Here is a 19,124-nt window from a genome sequence, read left to right on the forward strand (position 1 = left end):
TAATGATGTCACAATGATAAGCTGGCTTTGCCTTACAGGCTGGTGTATAATCAGCGCTAGTATGGTTTCACTGCCCGTATACAAACTGGAAAGCTCATTTTAAGCCTCATACTGACAAATGACGGTTACAAATGTCACGGAGCGCAGACTTTTACCAAATATTGAAAGATGGAAAAGGCACCACCTCCAATAACATGGAAAAAGTATAAGCTGCAACAGCGAAATACACTCATCTGCAAACAAATTTGGTTGTGTGAGTGACCCATAAACAAGAGATTCAGCTTGGTTCCAGGTGAGTCCCTCACAAAACCAAATTTGCTTGTAAATGTGTGTATTTCGCTAAGTTCGTGCAATCTCGGTTCATGTAAAACATAAGGATGACGGAATCTCGGGGACTGCGCCTACCTGATGAACTCCAACAAGGGCGAAAGCGGTTGTGGGCTGTCCAATGTTTTTCAGTGACCTTATGAGTAGTGTATAACGTCTATAATCTGAGTATTCTGTCCTGGAATACTTTGATCCTTGACGTAAATAGCGTGATGCAGAAACTGGCGCGGCATACACAGGTTGCGTCTATGCTAAATCAGCTGAAATTAGCTCGCCAGTCAACAAGCTATCCAATCACACTGTCAAAAACAATTTCAAAGGTAAGGCTGCCCATTTTCAGTTCTCGTCTGGCCATCAATGTTCAGGATAGTTTCACACTTCGAATGAATCAACTTTCCCAGCAGCACCCATAAGTTTTTGGAGGTGAGGGACACTTGTTTTAATTAGAACATTCGGTCAAATGGACGGGACCGAGAAACTCTGATTGGCCGATTCAATCCGCACTCCATAGTCTCGAAACTTCTGGTTTATGCGGAAATAAAACAACACAACGGGGAACGCGGCATGGTAGTCGGATACATTTGCGAAAACGAATGTCACGGGATAACACCGTAATTGCATACATTTTAGTTCTCACTTTTACTTTTCTCGGTACAATGAGAACCAAGAAGATAAATAAAAACTGATCAATGGGTCAGTGATGAACAACAAGCAGTCCAAAACAAATGCATTTTGTCCATCAAGTGAAAAGTGATAGATAAAACGGTTGGAACATCAGTCTTATCCGCGCATTTTTTTCAGTCGTGTGGTGTAGATAAATATTCAATCAGTTTTTTTCAATGTGCATTAATAAATAAGAATAAATAACACTAGCATGTTTGAAATGACTGTCCAAGGTTTATTGCGAGCGAACTGGTAATGTCGAAACACAATGTATGAAGCAACAAACGCATCGTTGAGAAGGTTATTTGTTGCTTGCGAATAGAACGGAAAATTAGCGGGCGGTATTCGAAACATAAGAGTGCGATCGTCCAATCCAGGATCCTATTCGCATCTTTTTCAGTCGGTTTCATGTTTTTTTGGACTTGTTGAATATAACACGGCAGTATGAAATGAACTTTTGATGAAGTGATCTGCCTTGAGGTCGTATCTTCCCCAAAAGCATGCTTGAATACGTCTATCACTAGTATGGACAGTGGGACGATGGCACTCCAGAGTCTACTGTTCGTGGTTTGCCTGGATAGGCTGTTCAAAACAAAGAAGGCCAAAGAATTAAGCAAAGGAGCGTAAAAGAAAACGTGCACTTGCGATGTCTTAAGTTTTCTTTTGTTGTAAGCCAGCAAGCGTCTAACGTTAACTTAGGTCTTCTCACCAGACTCTCAGTGGTTCAACTTACTCCTTTGCTAGTGTAATCCTGTCAAATAAACAATGAGGTCCAAAATATGAAAGCTGCTTGTGATGGTATTTGATGTTTACTTTACTTTGGTAGGCTGGAAACATCTAACGGTTTCACTCCTGAGTACCACTGCTGCTACTTGTGTTAAGCTGAGGTGTTGCTAATTTATCCTGCCCTGTTGTTTGGTCTGTATGATAGATTTTATAAAAGCAGTTGGACCCTCAAATGTTTTGTTTGCCTTTGTAGTAGGTGCATTCTTCGGGATTTTCCACAATGATCTACTCTGCGCAACACATCCAAGAAAGCCGCTTTCATTTTACTCAGTATTTTGACGCCATACTTCGTCTTCAATCTACCTCGCGGGTTTCCTTTTTAATCCGGAGTTAGTGGGTAAAGTGTGGCTTACAGTTAGTCAGTAGAATGGAGATAATAAACAGTGAATGAACTTTGCGCACCAACCAAAATATCCCCCTACTTCATTCATAACAAATGAAGTCATATGTAGCCCATTAAGTGATACATAAATAGTGTCACACAAAACTTGAAAATTCACTCCATTTGAATTAATTTTGGCTAGACGTATACTGGGTAACTTCCAGCTCTCAGGCTGCCGACGGAATAGAGGGGGGTATTTGAGGAACGAATGCAACATGCCCACACACTTGAACCAAATGCCCAGAAAAATATAGTTCCCTAGGGATCGACTGGTCACTTCTCATTCTGTTACCTCAAAAACATCCATCGAAATGTTCTTCAAAGACACATCAAGTTGAAAGACTCAAAGCTCCTTCTGCTTGCTGAGAGCTAAGCATACGAATTCTTGCCATTTATAGTACTGACCACAGAAGTCAAAAGTAGGGATATCCTACACTGGCGACTCCAACACTCAAACACAAGTGCATTGCAAATATGTTCATCGTTACATGATAGCGAGGGAAGGTGGGCCACTATGAAGTCTCCTGACTAACGATATCACTTACGCGTTTGACTTCCGATTTACGAAGGTTCAATGCCAATTGGTCGAGCATCTTCTCGGCTTCAATAACTTCCGGGGAGCGATACATCTTGGCTTTCATCTCCGTACCTAAATGACAAGAAGTTATAAAAATTATGTTACTCTACATTCAGGCAGTGTATTGTGTAACTAGACTGTTTAGTTTTATGGACTCGCATTTATCTGGGAAAATCTGGTTGACAGCTTGACCCTTTACAGTGCACGTATTCAGAAATTTTGTTTGTTTCACTCAACCGAGGTCTTGCTCTACTTTCGGCTCATAAACAAGACGTAAAAGAAACTGTTACTTCGCTGAATCTCACGGGTTCGCCGACGCCATTTATACAGCCGGCATAATTGACTCCATACCTGCTGCTAATAATTACTAGTTTACAAACTGGTCAAAGAATGATCCCCCATTTGTTCTATCCACAAAGCTATTATGTGTTTCATTTATCGGTTTGGATTCTCGTGTAAGAATTTGGGACACACAACCTCACGAAGTGAACCCGTTTGACACTCTACCCTTTCAGATAGATGATGAGCATCGTACATTTACGCTACAGATGTCCCACAATCACTCAAAATAGCCTCTAGAAGAAGAGTAAAAAGTGCTGGTAATTCTCAGTTACTCAATTCGAGTTTTATCCCGTGCTTTTAGAATAACGGTGATTTATAGGGTGGTCGTTGGTTTGTTCGCTGAGCTGGGCAATTTGATTGCAAACGTTTCATCACAAATCGAGGTGACATCATCAGTGCGTTATTGGGGAGCGTAGTTGTGCGTAGTGGTGAGTTAATGGTTGTGAGTGGATTAGTGTTACGCGTGTGTTGATATACGTGCTGTTAGCCGGGGATGACCTTTGACCGCGATTAGTTATTCGATCGGGCGGTTCCATTGGTTGTTCTTTTATCCCGTGTCCTCATTCGCCGATGCCCACGTGACCTTTGAGGTTGGTATCCCTCACCATCGTAATCTAGTCGGTGTTGGAGTGACCTTTGTCCTTCCGAGTTCCGGCTTATGACCTTTATTGATTTGACTCCGAGGACTTCCTTGTTTCTTCGTTTGCGAATCAAATATTCTGTCCTCCTTGAGTGTTCCGGTCGAGATGTTAGTCTTTTGCACATAGAGGTGGGTAAATTAGATCCAGTTCGATGCACCGGTTGATTGAATCTGCCGTGGATTACCATATTTCCAGAAATTTTCTTCCGTGTCGTGTGTCTCCGTATGCCAAAATTTCCGCGTTTTACAGATTGAAACTGTGGTCTTCTTGGTCATCGTGTACAGATATCAAGGGCAGGAGTCATGCCTCCTGACAGCCGCGTTATGTTCCTTTATTCGTATACATAATTTCCTCCCAGTTTGTCCAACGTAGAAGTTGTTGCAGTCGATTGTCAAGAGATTAATTTCTTTAGAGTGGCATTCGGTTTGTGGGACACGAAGATTCCTTTTTGAACCAATAATCTGGTTGCGAGATCTGATATATTCTTGATGTAATGTAGGACTACCCGTCTGTTGGCCTGTTCTTGCTGTTGCCATTGTTGAGATTTCTTCTGTTAGCTTCTGCTGATAAGACTCCTTGGATATCCATTGTTCTGGAAAACTCTGAATAGATAGTTTTCCTCCTTCTTCTGTAGTTCTTTGGTGCTGCAGTGTGTCTTCGCCCTCTTGAACAAGGTCTGGATGCAGCTCTTTTTGTGGTTTACTGGATGATTGCTGTTGTAGTTCAGTATTTGGTCCGTAGGAGTCTCTTTACGGTATACGCAGGTTTCCAGAGTTCCGCCCACCTTTCTGCTCACTAAGACGTCTAAGAATGGTAGCCGAGTGTTTCTTTCCAGTTCGATTGTAAACTTGATATCTTCAAACGTTGTTTTGAGCAGTTCATGTGCGTTGTGTACTGAGTCCCGTTTCATAATGACAAAGGTGTCGTCCACGTAGCGGATCCACAGCTTTGGATTGATGATCGGCAGTACTGCACGCTCTAGTCTTTGCATTACCGCCTCAGCAATGAATCCTGATATTGGGGATCCCATTGGAGTTCCTTTCAGCTGTTGATATGTTTGTCCATCGAAGGTGAAGTATATATCCATAAAAACGTTCAACAGTTTGCATATACTTTCAGGTTTCATGGCTTCTGTCGCGTTTGGATTATTCCGAAGCAGTTCCGCTATGGTTTATAATGTGCCCATTGCTAACGATTCAGAACAAAAATGAAGGACATTCAAACGGGTTCCTTGCTTTTCCTACGCGTGGGATAAAATCCGATTCAGCAAGTCGGAATATGCGGCAACAACAATATTGACCGAACAAGGCTTCTGGAATATCAGAAGCAAGAAATTAATCTGAAATTCATGTAGATCCCCTGCTGATTAGTTTGCGACTGGGCGTCTGTTTGCACACAAGTAAACTTTGCAACCAGGCCTATTTAGTAAGTCCCAGCAACAGCAACCTGTATTTGGAGTTGTACATACCCATAAAAGTGTCATCTAAAAAAAGCCTTAGGCACTATACTGACACTTCAGTGAAATTCAGGTACCACATTGGAACCAAATTAATCAGTAACATTGTTGAAGATTGCATCAAAAGAGAACCACATAAAACGGTATGCAATTATTAGTTTACCTCGTTCCATCTCCATAATTGCCTGCGCGGATGGCTTTGTTCTTGATAGGGCTTTGTTCAACTCCGGTGTGCAGTCGACTTTACGCAATCCCATCATCTTTTTGAAAGGATTTTCTGTGGGAAAACGGCGAGTATCGGGCTGCATTATAATGAGTTTTTTTTAATTCTTTATGTGCTACTTTCCAAGCCTTCGGGTATAGCAAAGCGCTATTTTTAACCGGCTATTCTGAGTCCCCGGAAGCTTAAATTGAGTGTTTGTGGGCCCGTTTACAAAGCGACCCACACTTTGAGAAAATGATGGAGTAAATAAATTAGGATATAATTGCTAGATTGTTGGAATGAGATTAGAAAATGGTAGCAGACTTGTTCAATGAGTTAACAACTGGCTGGAACTGACTGGAGGAACGTTCTCTGCGTGGTCTTCAAACTTCAAAATGATTAGTTTTTTTGGGGGGCTCAGGACAATTTCCACTCCTAATGAAGTTCAACCAAGAAGGTGTATCTTGTAGACGTAATTTCTTTCTATGAACAAATTGGAGTAGAATAAATTGTATTCATAAACCCGTGATTTGAAGTTGTTTTCATCAGCATATTTGTACTATAAATCATGTCCGGAAGCATCTCCACCTGTGGCAATGATACATATCCACCGTTTGAAAATTTTCCTACTGTGAAGAAGAGGAACATTTCGATGGAGGTAGCGTCATTCTTGGAAAATAAACTGCGAATTATTTCTCATCAGAGTACATACCGGGTTGGACGTGCTTCAGACCAGGTCGATAGTCCTCGGCAAGGACAACAGTTAACACGGTTTCTGCTTCTGCTCGACCAAGTGAGTTTTCAGCCACCACTCGCAGTTGATTGCTACCTTGTAGAGCTGGACAGCGGCCCATTTCTAAGTAGTTTATGGCACCGTCACTGTATATCCGAGTGACGGAATCCTGATGAGGATAAATTGTAGAGTGGAGAGACGGCTGTACTCAAAACTCCGTAGGTAAACTATACGGTCTTACAAGCTGATTGGAAAAGTTTGACAAATCCAAGTGATGAAAGTTGAGCTGTAGAATTCTAAACAGTTATTGTAAATAGTCGGGGACACTGACGCTAAAATAAAGCAGTGAGTGAAGTGTCTCTGTAACAAATATTGGGAATTATCCTTATTTGGCATCCATTTGGAGGAGACCGCGGACGAAACGAAGAAAGAATGCAATGAAGCTGAATTTTAGTTCAGTAGATAACTTAAATCGCTGTAACATTGGTCTTTTGAGAGATACAGCCGACTCTATTCAGGAATGGAGAAAATCTACCCTTGTATTACCACTAGGCCACTGTTCCAGAAACATGCCTAGTTTTTGCATCACGCCAACCTTTAGGGCGATTGCTTGTCGTTCCCAAAACTTCCGGCGTGTACCATCCACAAACATATTGACCACTCTTTCAGTTCTTGTGCTGTTGAAAATCGCCCACATCCTACTTGGACAGCTCTTGCATAGATACAATTCTGATACAATTAGCTCAACATGACATTCAGCTGTCCTCGTTTTATGCAAGTGCCAATATTGTGGGCTGAAATGAATTAACGATGATGACAACTATACTGTTAACGCCAGAGGTTGTAACCATACAGCTGCTGAGGGTGATAATTATAACGATAAATGAAATTTAACACACTGTGGTTTGCATCATTAGCCTGAATGAACTAACGATGATGAAAATTATGCTGTTAACGCCAGAAATTGTAACTATACAGCCGCTGATGGTGATAATTATAATGACAAATGAAATTCAAAATACTGTGGTTTGCATCATTAGCCTGAATGAACCTACCTGTTCAACAGGCTCGTCATTCAGATACCAGACTAGATGGGGCGTAGGCTTTCCACTGACACGTACAAGGAATCGTACCGGCGAACCCTCACTTATTGTTGCCGCCTGTGCTGACACGTACGAGGAACCGTACTGGCGAACCCTCACTTATTGTTGCCGCCTGTGGTTTCACATCAAACTGCGGTGCACAATCGGGCTGCTCCTCTTCAACGTACTGAAACTCGCCATTGACTCTGTAACAAAACAATAATGAGTATCTAATACAGCTTGCCACTGCACCATTTTACTTACAGTCAAGAGCTGAGGGCCGAAAATTTGGAACCCTTCAAGCTACCCTATAATTCTCCACTGCATAAATGGAAAACTATACTCTTGATCACTCTTTTCAACGCAATTCTCTTCATAGATATGGTTTTTGGTATGGTTTTGTCCGTGCAGACTTCGATGACTAAGTTTCCGAATAATGAGTATGTTCAATTTCGACATCTGGTAACGGACTGAGGCGAATTCGTGCTTTCATTAGCAGAAAATTTGCACTGCTTCTGAAGGACCACAAGGTCTCTGAAGGATACTTCCGGTGGCTCCCTCTGACTCTATGAAATTCTTTAAAGCCACAGTAAAACCCACTTATTTCCACCTTAGCGTCCGTAACTGGCAGCTTGATGGTTTCTCTCAGGACTAACACGTACTTGCAGTATTCAACCCGCATGCTTCCGACAGATCGTCAGACAACTGTTTAAGGAAATGGCGTAACAGCTGGCGTAGTCTATCGTTTCAGTAACACAATTGTTTTTTTCTGAACACTCCAACGTTGTTCAGTCTAATTATGTTCATTCGTACTTGCTATCAACATTCAGTCTCAGCAGGACGTGTGGAAATTATTTCGGTACATTGAGTCCTCTGTCTGAAGACGAACACATGCTGCCTATTTAGGCATATTACTGCTGCACGTTAGGTGACAATGGATTCCGTTATATCACTCTGTTTGTACCAGAGCTTTAGAAAGACTGCGTGAGAAGTCTGCTGGCAAATGTGAAGCCGATTCTGTCACGAACTCTTACAAAACAGTGTTACCCTGTACGTCTACGTCTGATTTTGGAGGCAGGAGACAATGAAATGATCGAGTTTCAGTAAGTAAAATCATAAGAATTCAATAAACTAGCTATATGCAGGCTCCTTTCACGTCATATTCAACGGGAGAGAGGCGAATTTTATCCTGCCACGTTTTTGTAGGGCCTCTGTCGTTTTTTGCTCAGCCATGTGTGCGGGCGAGAAAGGTGAACACCAGATTCGTCTCCACCGGAGTTCGCTAGCGGTAAAATTGCCATTCTTAGGAATTTGATTCTAGAGGTCAGATGTGATACAGTTTTCTACGAGCGCTGTCGGGAGGCCCATGGAATCTGAACACCCGAGCATATTTACATTCTGAAGTCCGCCAAAGTATTTTTTGAGTACCTGAGAGGAGATAGAGGTACTACAAGTCTCGCGACGCAACCGTTTGATCTAGTTTTAACAGGAGTATAAACTGATAAGTTTAACGCAAAGAAAAAAACCTGCCCCATATTCACACGACCGTAATGGGGCGAATTTTGCGCGAAGCAATAGAGGCTCACATAGACGCGGTAGATTTTTTCTCACAAAAAATCAATATCTATTAGACTGGTTGAGTAAAAGCCCATTAGAAACTATGTGCAACGAGTGTCCAGCTTAATCGAATCGAGTAATATTTCGCATGTCAGCTAAACATTTCATAAAGAAGAAAAGGGCCTCAGTGTATGCTCGGCGGATGCTGTAAATGCACCTAGCCTGATATGTTAACATCTGACTCGTCCTCGAATAGAAGATTTGAACTACTTTTATTGAGAGTAGCTAAGCTGTAGATATTTGATACATGATAATTTGCACCTTCCTATGGTAAAGCATTGTCAACAAAATCGATTATTTGTGCTGACCTCAGACTTGTGCTATAATCTAACCGGCAAGATCAAAATCACCGAGAGTCGACAGGGAAAGTCGTCTACCATTGCACACGCCACACGAGTATAAAATCTTCCCAACAACGGAAGATTGTGGGTAGATTAAATGCTGAAGTTAGGCGAACTGAACAACTTACTGTAAGTCTGCCTCCTCTATTGCCTTGATCAAATTGTATCCTTCTGATCCTTGTAACAGGTTGCTCTGAGTGATCACAGACACACCTTCGAGACAGCTGGAGAGAGTGAAACCCCACAATTTGAAAATCATTTGGAACAGATTATATGGAAATTGGCAGACACTTGAAAGAAGTATTTATACGTATGACGCGACTGACCTTGAATTTTACTTGCATGGTTCAGTCTATGAAACGTGCACTAAGCACTATTACCCATTCTTCATGAGCGTTACATCAGAACGTACCTGCCAAGACTGAGGTTTAGATGAAGTGGGGTCTACCTACGTGGAACTGCGAACCAGTATTGATGGACGCCTGGTATCAAAAGTACATTCGCCTGCTAACAGTTATTGGACTAATAGACATCTGCCCATAAATGTGGGGCCAAGCACCCCCTGCGAGAGACGCGTGATATTGTTTGTAAGCCGTCGAGAAAATGATTTCATCTCCGGCACGCAACATGATAATACTACGGTTGCGGTGAGCATGGGTCATTTTGAAAGTTCCTGCATCTAAAGCATAACATTTTCCTGGTTAAGTGTTTAATGCCCATCTGAAGCCTGTGTTTGTTCCACAGACTGTTTTTTTTTACAACATTTGGAGTGCGACCTGATGCCAACTGCTTCCTACCGCCTAACCGGAAACGTCTATCATGGTTCACAACTCGCTGGTTTCGATATTTTCTTAAAATTTTCTCCAGAGCTGGCCATCCGAACAGTGTAATTAGTGTGCATAATCTCCCTTAAAAGAACCCTTGCTAGAACAGTCCCCTTTTCGTCCGGGTGTAATTATTTTGATTAGCCTTTGCAAAGTCATCGCGGACGATGCAAGTGGAAGTAGTCAAGATATCGGGTGTGACGCCAGAGTGCAGTCTGAATCCTATTGAGCCATGAACTGACAAAAATTACTTTTTGTGCCATCGATCGCGGTTTTTCCTTATATTCAAAATCTATGCTAATCATGAAAACTTGCGAGTTTAGCCACTGTCCAGCCACTTGCTTTGTAGTAAAACGTTTGCGGTGATAACAGTTATCTGAACTAAACATTGTACCAATATAATTTCATTCCATATCCAGCTATGTTTTGCGCTTTCCAGAAACAGATCAGTAAAAATTCACTGGTTCAAAAAGTTTCGAACATAAGCCAGAACCGGATGCCGTATGTTGTAATCATGTTGTTGAGCGCTGCGGTTCCAATTCACTAAGCGTTATATATCATAGTCGTTAGCAGAAGGCAACATACAGGCTTCCAAAACACGTATTATCTGTTTGGCCAAGGAGAATAGCGAACTGCTTGGGTAGCTATTCATATAAGCTTGAGCAGCCAAAATATTTTCTGAATTTCAGATCACTACTATAGTTATGTGCATGTTGAATAAACTTGGACACGCAGCACGATCCAGTTTTGTCTCGGTGTCAGTAAAAAAATCTGTAGCATCAGGTTGACAAGCTCAACCTCTAGCCTCTGTTTCAGGGTGAAGTGTTCCGACAAATGCGGTCTGTCATTCAGAACTCCAGTAGTTGGGTCCCACTACCTCTGTGCCCACTTATTTCAACGGATAATGGGTATGATGGTTGGTTGTTTGCGATGCTTTTTCTGTTTGTTTCGCTGGAGAATTACGATTGGTGGTATACCAGCCCTTCTTCAAATCACTCTGACCTATTGCCACAGTGCAACTGAAAACATCTTCCTTAGATAGATCCGCAGGACGCAAGCTGGTGCCTTTCATGATCAAGTGTCTCCTACAGTTATCTGCACCCAGTAATCAACCACTGACAATGATGGCTTGGAAGCCTGTTGTGCTAAACAGCAGGCCTAGGAAGTATCCAAGTTTTGGGCTTGCTAATTGACAGTATTCCGTCAGTTCTGAAGCGCCGTCAACGACTTGCGTGCAACACTGAATTCGGCCCCCTGTGAGCTATTTGTGGTGGCCTTTTAGTAGCTCAAACAGTTTTGACGACAAAACATTTTATGCTAGAGAGTAATCAATCTAAATAAATGGAGAATTCAGAAATCTCATAGATCATCAGACGCATTTATCAAACATCAGGTTGCCAAACGAAGATTTACTTACTTCAGGGGAGAGCGATGGCTGTCAACATGCCCAGAAACGTTTTCAACCCGACACCAGTACTCTCCGCTGTCTTCTGCAATAGTATGCAACAATTCAAGTGTAGCCAACCCGCGATCGTTGCTCACACGGAAGCGTGTACCGGTGCTCAAAAGTTGATCGTCCTTGTACCTTCGGATATCAAACACGGGGCAAATAATTTCTGCTCTCTACTTGAAAAAATTTACGGAGTATCCAAGCAAAACAAAACATGCTTATTTCAAAAGACGACGTGACGTGCGTGATACATCAAGTCTCCGCTGGTCATGCTTAAGTTTCGTGTCAGTAGAGATGTTCCGGCGTCTGCCTTTCAGTCGATAACACTACACAGAAACCTCATTCTTGGTTTCATTTGGTTTACATTAGACCTAAGTATAACTCGATCACAGCTGTGTCTTCAACGCATGAATATCAGCTGGGTTTGTCGCACACTAATCAGTGCCCTCCTTACATTTGAAAGAGTGGCCTATGAACCGTTACACTATGTAGTTTGGCAATGTGGGCCGCAATAGATAGTTTATTCTGTGATGGAAAAAAACTTTGCATATGACCGCTGAAATTCCGGTTGTTGGAGTAGAAAATAAGGGACTCCATGGGCTGTATCTACCTGACGAGCCTTAAGAAGATGGAACTAGTCCTAGGATCCTGAAGACTGCGCTTTCAAGCAGCATGTTCAATCAAGGTAACATATGGCGGTCCCTCAAATATCATATCAACTGAAACATTAGGCAACCTCTGTGCTGCAGATTCCATATCCTTCACACCGGGAGGATTTGTTAATGAGTGCAATTTTTCAATTGGGTTGCTTTGTCTTTGGTTGAGAGAAGGCTGTAACATGCTCGCAACCACAGTGATGACTGTGTGTACGCTTTACGGACAGCCAGTAGACCAAATCAAACTGACCAGCGGTAGCTTTGAGGACTGATCCAGCCTTTCGATCCAACCATATGCAATTATCTACCTTTTGTCTATGTTCGTTTGTTAATTTCTGGTCACATGCGACCACATAACTAGTTAAACGGCCTTTGAAACGATTTTCTGAAGAAAATTATAGGTCTGTGATGGCTACCACCTTCTTGATGCCTAGATGAACCCAAGCAGCAAAACGAAGATAATGCTGACCAAGGAAAACTGATAAGCTCTCTCGGCAGTGAAGGCCCTTTGGGATCTAGGAGCGTCATTACCATTATCAAGATATTAGTATCCGCTATTCACGCCAGTCCCAGGTGGGCACTCCATACGCCCGGTTTGGGAAAGACGGAGAAAATTCTATCATCGAGGCTTATTTTCTCACCAGAGTTATGGCCTCATGGTAAAGTAGACTTTATCAACACTGATAATTTTGAGTCTCATTAAAGCACCTTCTAAATCCTTCGAGTTTCCGCTTACAGTATCAAATAAGTAAAATTCCAAAAGTGGAAAGTGTAATAAATTCGGATTCTAATCGTTGTTGCGATGTACGTGTTATTCCCACCTGGCGGTAATACCGCATCCTGTTGGAAAAAAGGAACCTCTCAGCAACGTGGGGAGATCTTCCTTCCGGAAAGTCTGTCGTTTTCAGCAATGAACTCACCAATTTTACAAACTCACCAGGTGACAACTAGAGATGGATCACTGACAGGTTCAAACTGTATTTCAAAGTGCACTGACATTCCTTCTTCGACGTCGCCAATCGGTTGAAGATCTTGCACTATACATGGGGCTTCTACTGGGCCATCTTCTTCAAATGCGGCTCCTCTGGGCGCATGGAGAATGGCTTCAATTGCTTCAATCGCTTGCAAGCCTGAATAAATTTAAACAAGCTGGTTGGATGACCTACGGAATACGCAAACGTCTATATAAAAATACAACCCTGATAGCCGGCTAAATTACCGCTAGAAAGAGCCGATATTTTCTAATTAGTGTTTGCTATCAACCTCACAAGCGTCCGGCATGTAGAAATACCGGCACAGTAAACAGAAACTCTACGAAAGGATCAGTGGTACTTCAGTAATGGGCCATTTTAATCTCGGATAAAACATTTTGTTTTCCTGGATTCTAGGGTCTGATCCTGGTGGTATATCGTCTACCACGGTAGAATTGCCCTGGTGCCAAGTTGTCATGCCACCTAAAGTCGTGCCGTCTAAGCAGGATGACTGATGCAATCCAGCTTGGCTGAAACGTTAGTTTTTTCGTATTCTTCTAAAGACAGATCCTGCAGATGTTCTTTTTCGTCTTTGCCAGGGACACGTATTGCGTCTGCTGCTCTGATGGTTGATTCTACTGGCTTGTGTGCTGCTGGATACTCGAGGTACCAGCCTCCGGAGAGGAAAGGAGGGTCGATCGAGAAGAGATGCGTGCGCAGGAACAAGTGCAGCGAACTGTCCGCGAGAGTGGGAGAGCCATTAGAGATAAAAAGAGGCAATACACACACAGAGTGTTCCCATAACAAGTGTGCATTCATATTCATAAACATGACGGATCAGTTAACCAAGTCCAGAGGATCTTTCTTCCATTACTAACCAGTTTCCCCCCAAATGATTAGTTAACGTGAATACGGGGACTCTGGACGGGTTACACATCTGTCAACAAACTTTCCATTCTCCGGTGCAAAACATCTCCGCGCAGTTTCATCCAACTAACTGTCGCGGCCCTAGAAATATTGCTGTGCAGCTTGTTATGAAAATTCTCCGACAGAAACACTTAAAATGCTATCAGAATTCGGGCTGCACGAATATTTACGGCAGCACAGGCGGGAGTCGAACTTAAAATAAAAAATCAGGCTTGCTGGTTTTTTTTCAGTTTGCTTAGATGTCGACATTCCCAGCTTACTTGTCCAAAAGAATGACAGGCGAACAACGCCAGCGATAGTTGCTATCAAGCTTGCGCGATTTCCACGACGGACCAGACACTTATCTTGTGCTGAAATGTCACGTCATACAAGGTAAGAAATAATCCGGAAAATGTCGGACCTAGAAGTTTAAAAAACGCAACAGACACAAAAAGCATTCACTAGTAGCCACGCTCATGAAGGTATCATCTGGCCAGCGAGAATTCGGTGACCCTATTCCACTCCCAAACTTGTGTGTTTTTGGCAACTCCGCGTGTACCTGTACTGCTCATAACTTATCTTGTCATGTACGTCTAATACCTGTTCAAGGAAGCAAAATGAAAAGCGTCGAGCATCAAAATATAGTTCCAAAAGAACTCGAAAAATTATTAAAATCATTAAAATTAAAATTAAAAATTATTAAAATTAAAATTATATTAAAATTATTAAAATTATCAAAATTATTAAAATTAAAATTATACATCAGTGGCAGTAACAAACGGAGTCCATTGAAATTTGGGATCCTAGCCGCGGATGCGTTAGACATTCGAACAAATATTTAATTCTATCACATTTACCTTTTTCCTTGTCACCGGGGAGCTGACTTGCTGCAATGATCGTTCCCGAAGCCTCACAATGCAACGTCGCCGGTTGACTGTCAGCATTTCCATACTCAGTTGAAATGTGGCAAGTGTAGGTTCCAGCATCACCAGGCTGTGCATAATGAATCTTTAAACTTGCTACACCTAGCTCGATTTTTCCAGTGATGCGCGAACCTGGTTTGTAGGGAAAAATAAAACGAAACCGAATCTCGTCTTGTCAGTCAATGGATTCATTCACGGGTAAAATAATACACTTCTTAGGGCCAGCTGTGACAAGTTCAACTGAGGAAAAATATAACCCCAGGGCATAATAAACCCGCATTAAGTGCACTGGGATTCTTACTTTTAGGCAACAAACAGGAGGCAGTTTTCCTGATGACTTTTTCTCGCCACAAATGTTACTTGTTCTAGACCACTATAACAAATGAAAAAACTATTTCGAGTTACGCGCTTCACGTTCAACAACTGAAAACTATCCTATACGTACATGCTATGAATAATGCCCACAGGGATCGATGAAAGTTTAGTATTCCGTTATGCCGCCAATACGTGTACACTCTATAAAGGAAGAGGCAAAATTCTTGGCATTAAGATGGATGAGAAGGGTTACGAATAGGCCAACGTACTCAAGTTTTGGTTTTGTCCCGAAGACCAAAACAGGGTGCAATTTGCAAGTCAGTCTGTGCCATTGTTAATCGGTTTCGTACACACCTGACATGAAAGCCGCTATGCAGGTTGAGTGAAATAATCTGGGGCTGTCACCAGGCGTCTGTTCAAAAACAGGCAAATTTCACCAGAAGAAACAGTTCTTTTGTTCTCAAACATAATGACTGCTTACTGCAAGAAAGGCTTACATGACATCGTTTTCGCGGACGGATGGATGCCTTCTTGCACTGACTCCACTAATGAGAAGTTGCGAATTCCGATGTTTCCTGAGAAGGATACTATTCACTAAGTTGCCCTTTGTCAATACTCACCAGTAATTTAGTGCAGAATATATTCCCTAAGCATGTGAGTTGCTCAAGTTAGCGAACATTTTGTTACCTGCCTCCATGCCCACTTAAAATCCGCGGATATCGGTCGATTTCCCTGTATACGCGTACCTTTGCTCGCAAAAGTTTTAAACTTATTTTAACTTTTGCCCACCATGGAAAGATATTTTTCTATGCGATGTCTCAATGATGTCCATCGACATGTTCATTGCACATTTTTACCTTAGATGACCAGGCGAAAAGGTTCTTTGCGATTGTTAAGAGGGTTATTTGGTTCATTCACATGAGGATCTTACATCGGTTTATATAGTGAAGCTTGAATAGACTCATTTAAGTCATACTATTTCCACTGAGCATGCAAATTCGGTTATGCAACGTAATCCCACTCGAATAAAATGTACAGATATATTCGGGGATCGATCATCTCCGAGCCAAAGCGGTCAAAACAATCACTTTGGTAAGATTAGACTGCTTGAAAATTATGAGCAGGCTCCTGTGCAACAAATTTCACTGAAAACTTGATTCAGTCCAACGAAAATTCAGCATAAAAATGACGCTAAACTATTGTCAACTTGAAGGCACGAAGGCTGTATATCCGAAGTGTTTTTGGCACTCGATCGAAAATCAAGCGTTGGCAAGTTGGGGAGGATGTCTCGTAATCTTCATTCAAGTGTATTGTAGACCATTTCTTCCCGTGGAAACAAAATATTTATGAAGCCCATGGAGGAGGAGGAAATCCAGTTCAGTGATTTGTTATTCAAGTCGCTCCGTTAGACTTGCTTCGGATAGTCGTGGCACGCAGACAGTTCAACCTGAGTTTACCCCTGAACACTGAGCAATTAGAGCCACCTTGTACTGTCGGGGATGTGGTTTTAAACTAGTCCCTTTCAATCCCAATTTTGAGACAGACAGAGAGAGTTGAACAGCTTCCTAGTCTTCCCTCGTGGAAACATTTACTCACTGCTTTCTTCATCGTGGATGTGCGCGATAATCTGGCCTAATATCTTGATATTAAAAACCGCTCAGAAGAATGAGTCCAATCAAAGATTACAACGGAGCTTGATAGTCAGATTTTTGGCAAACCCTCATTCCCACATTGAGGTCAATATCGGCGCTTTCTCAAAGCCGGAGGGAGAAGAGCTACACTGATTGCTGTAGCCGACCCGAGTAAACCAAACGCATACATACAGGAGAATGGCAAATGAATTTCATTTGTCCTTCAAAATTACGAATCAGTTTCCACTTGATGTGACCACGTAGGGTCCGTGGGTTAGAACGTCCTTCTATGGGTCAGGTAAGCTGTATGATACGTGCAGAATGTTTTCTGCGCTCCAACTAAATGTTCAGTTATTAAACCAAAATACGTAATTATTTGATATTTGTGACATTGTGTTGAAGAGCAGCTGCGATGCTCAAGAGAAAATAAGTAGATTTAGAAAACGTTTTACACATCAGAGAAATAAGCATGGCTGTGCGATTACTGCTCACCAGTAGTCACGATTTCACCGTCCTTGCGCCATTCAACTGTCACTCGATCTCCATTGCCACAGTCTACAGGGACAAAGAATGCAACGGGTTCATCCTCATGTACTTCAATGGACGGCGGCTCGATTCCGGACTTGAAGGTTGGTGGAATACCGTGTTTCGCCTCTTCCAAAATACTGTAATTCCGAGAAACAAAGATCTCGCATAATATAAGCTGCCTGGTGGGAATAGATTAGCCTGTTTTCCATCAATGAAACACTCGAAAATCGGTGCTTGAAGAGCAATCGCACTAGACAATTACCGAATGCTAATAGGGCGAACAAAGAGTCTAAGCATGTCTAAACGTGTGAAGTCTTATTTTTAACTTTAAGAAACGTCAATCTTTTGTAAACCGACAATATTTACTGACCGTTTGACTTATTGAATTACATGACCTAACCCCTATGTATACAGTATGAAAGTAAATATAAAACCCAGTAAAACAGTCTCATTTGCTTCGTGAATTAAAAAAGCAAGAAGGCGGATAGTTGCCCAGAAACATTTCTCTGATAGACAAAATCTGTTTTGGACGGTGTCCATTCATGTCCTATACCGTTACGTTCGAAAATCCTTTAACCGTTATCATTAGTACCTCTAGTTTTACGACCATCTTATACGAACCATAAAAATAGCGAAGCCGTTTAATCCAAATGGCGCGCCCATAACTCATTTTAAGTGCGTTTCTCCCACCCGTACATCTTCCACCTCAGCTAAAAATAGCAGCAGATAAAACAAAAATCACAAGTACAAGCTTTACTGTACGTATTTGCATTAATAATATACAGGATACAAAGCGTTTAATACGACAGTAATATATAACACAAGGTTACTGAAGTTTCTTCTGCAAAGTGGTATCCCTTGTTTACCGTTGTTTAAATCCAAAACTTAGCGTCGACCCGATTACTCATCAGCTTCGTTTCCCTCTTGAGTACCAAACTATACATGACGAAAATTATGCAAGTCGCCTTGATATTCCCATTGACTCAATCTGTGTGGTATTTTACTGAATATACTAGACGCACGCCGCATTTCTCCCAATTTTGGACACTTTTAAAACGTCGAAATATCTTCATCAGCACAAAACATCTAATGGTTTATTTCACTGCATCAAATTACTGAAAAACAATCGGATGTAACTCAGTGGGCATTGCTTCTCCAGTTCCATGATTTGCCATCACCATTCAGCTAGAAATCAGATTTGGAACATATCGAAATAGCCAAGCAAGTTTGGTGGACCTGCACATTTTTAAAAAAAAAAATCTGTACCATATACTGACCATTCGGAAAGGCTATTGTTACAGTCGTAGAGAGAACCTTTCTAGAGCAATCTCTGCGACAAATTGTTGCGTCATGTTGAGCATTCTAGGAGACGAAATAGATTGATTAGATTGCTAGTTTGATTGATTGTGTCCATAGTGGCTGGCATTTTAATTGTTCCCTGATTCCCCATCCATCCACTCCGACATAGTTGTCTTCCAATTCACGAAGACAACCTTTGGAGAGAGTGGACTGTTGTCTCCCATGAGGGCTGGTCTGCACTGATGATGAAGTTAGAGCATCACAATCGTGATACTACGGTGAACAATATATGTGCACTTGCGCGCCTCGTGTTCAACGCAATGTGTTTGGATTTATATATTTCCAAGCTTATAATTGTCCGTTTCTGCGTAGTAAATACGGTGCATAGGTCACCGTAGCTACAAGCCAGAGCAACTCAAAAATTGCCAGATAATTGGCAGTTGGTTAGTCCTAATTTTGCTGCGAGTAGACC

General features: G+C 41.9%; 1 protein-coding gene across 1 annotated transcript in view; it reads right to left on the bottom strand.

The window, feature by feature from the left end:
• Positions 1-19,124, bottom strand: part of T265_12892 (hypothetical protein) — a gene marked incomplete at both ends in the record, with an annotated part of 39,419 nt that overhangs the window by 380 nt on the left and 19,915 nt on the right. Inside the window, 11 exons of the mRNA XM_009166067.1 lie at positions 1,465-1,572; positions 2,704-2,807; positions 5,338-5,451; positions 6,089-6,278; positions 7,165-7,274; positions 7,312-7,397; positions 9,278-9,373; positions 11,391-11,558; positions 13,017-13,209; positions 14,814-15,011; positions 17,318-17,490. Of these exons, the coding sequence (XP_009164331.1) occupies positions 1,546-1,572; positions 2,704-2,807; positions 5,338-5,451; positions 6,089-6,278; positions 7,165-7,274; positions 7,312-7,397; positions 9,278-9,373; positions 11,391-11,558; positions 13,017-13,209; positions 14,814-15,011; positions 17,318-17,490 (1,459 nt within the window). The remainder of the gene's footprint in view (positions 1-1,464; positions 1,573-2,703; positions 2,808-5,337; positions 5,452-6,088; positions 6,279-7,164; positions 7,275-7,311; positions 7,398-9,277; positions 9,374-11,390; positions 11,559-13,016; positions 13,210-14,813; positions 15,012-17,317; positions 17,491-19,124) is intronic.

This window comes from Opisthorchis viverrini, assembly GCF_000715545.1.
Source record: "Opisthorchis viverrini unplaced genomic scaffold opera_v5_21, whole genome shotgun sequence".
In the NCBI taxonomy this organism is placed as follows: Eukaryota; Metazoa; Platyhelminthes; class Trematoda; order Opisthorchiida; family Opisthorchiidae; genus Opisthorchis; species Opisthorchis viverrini.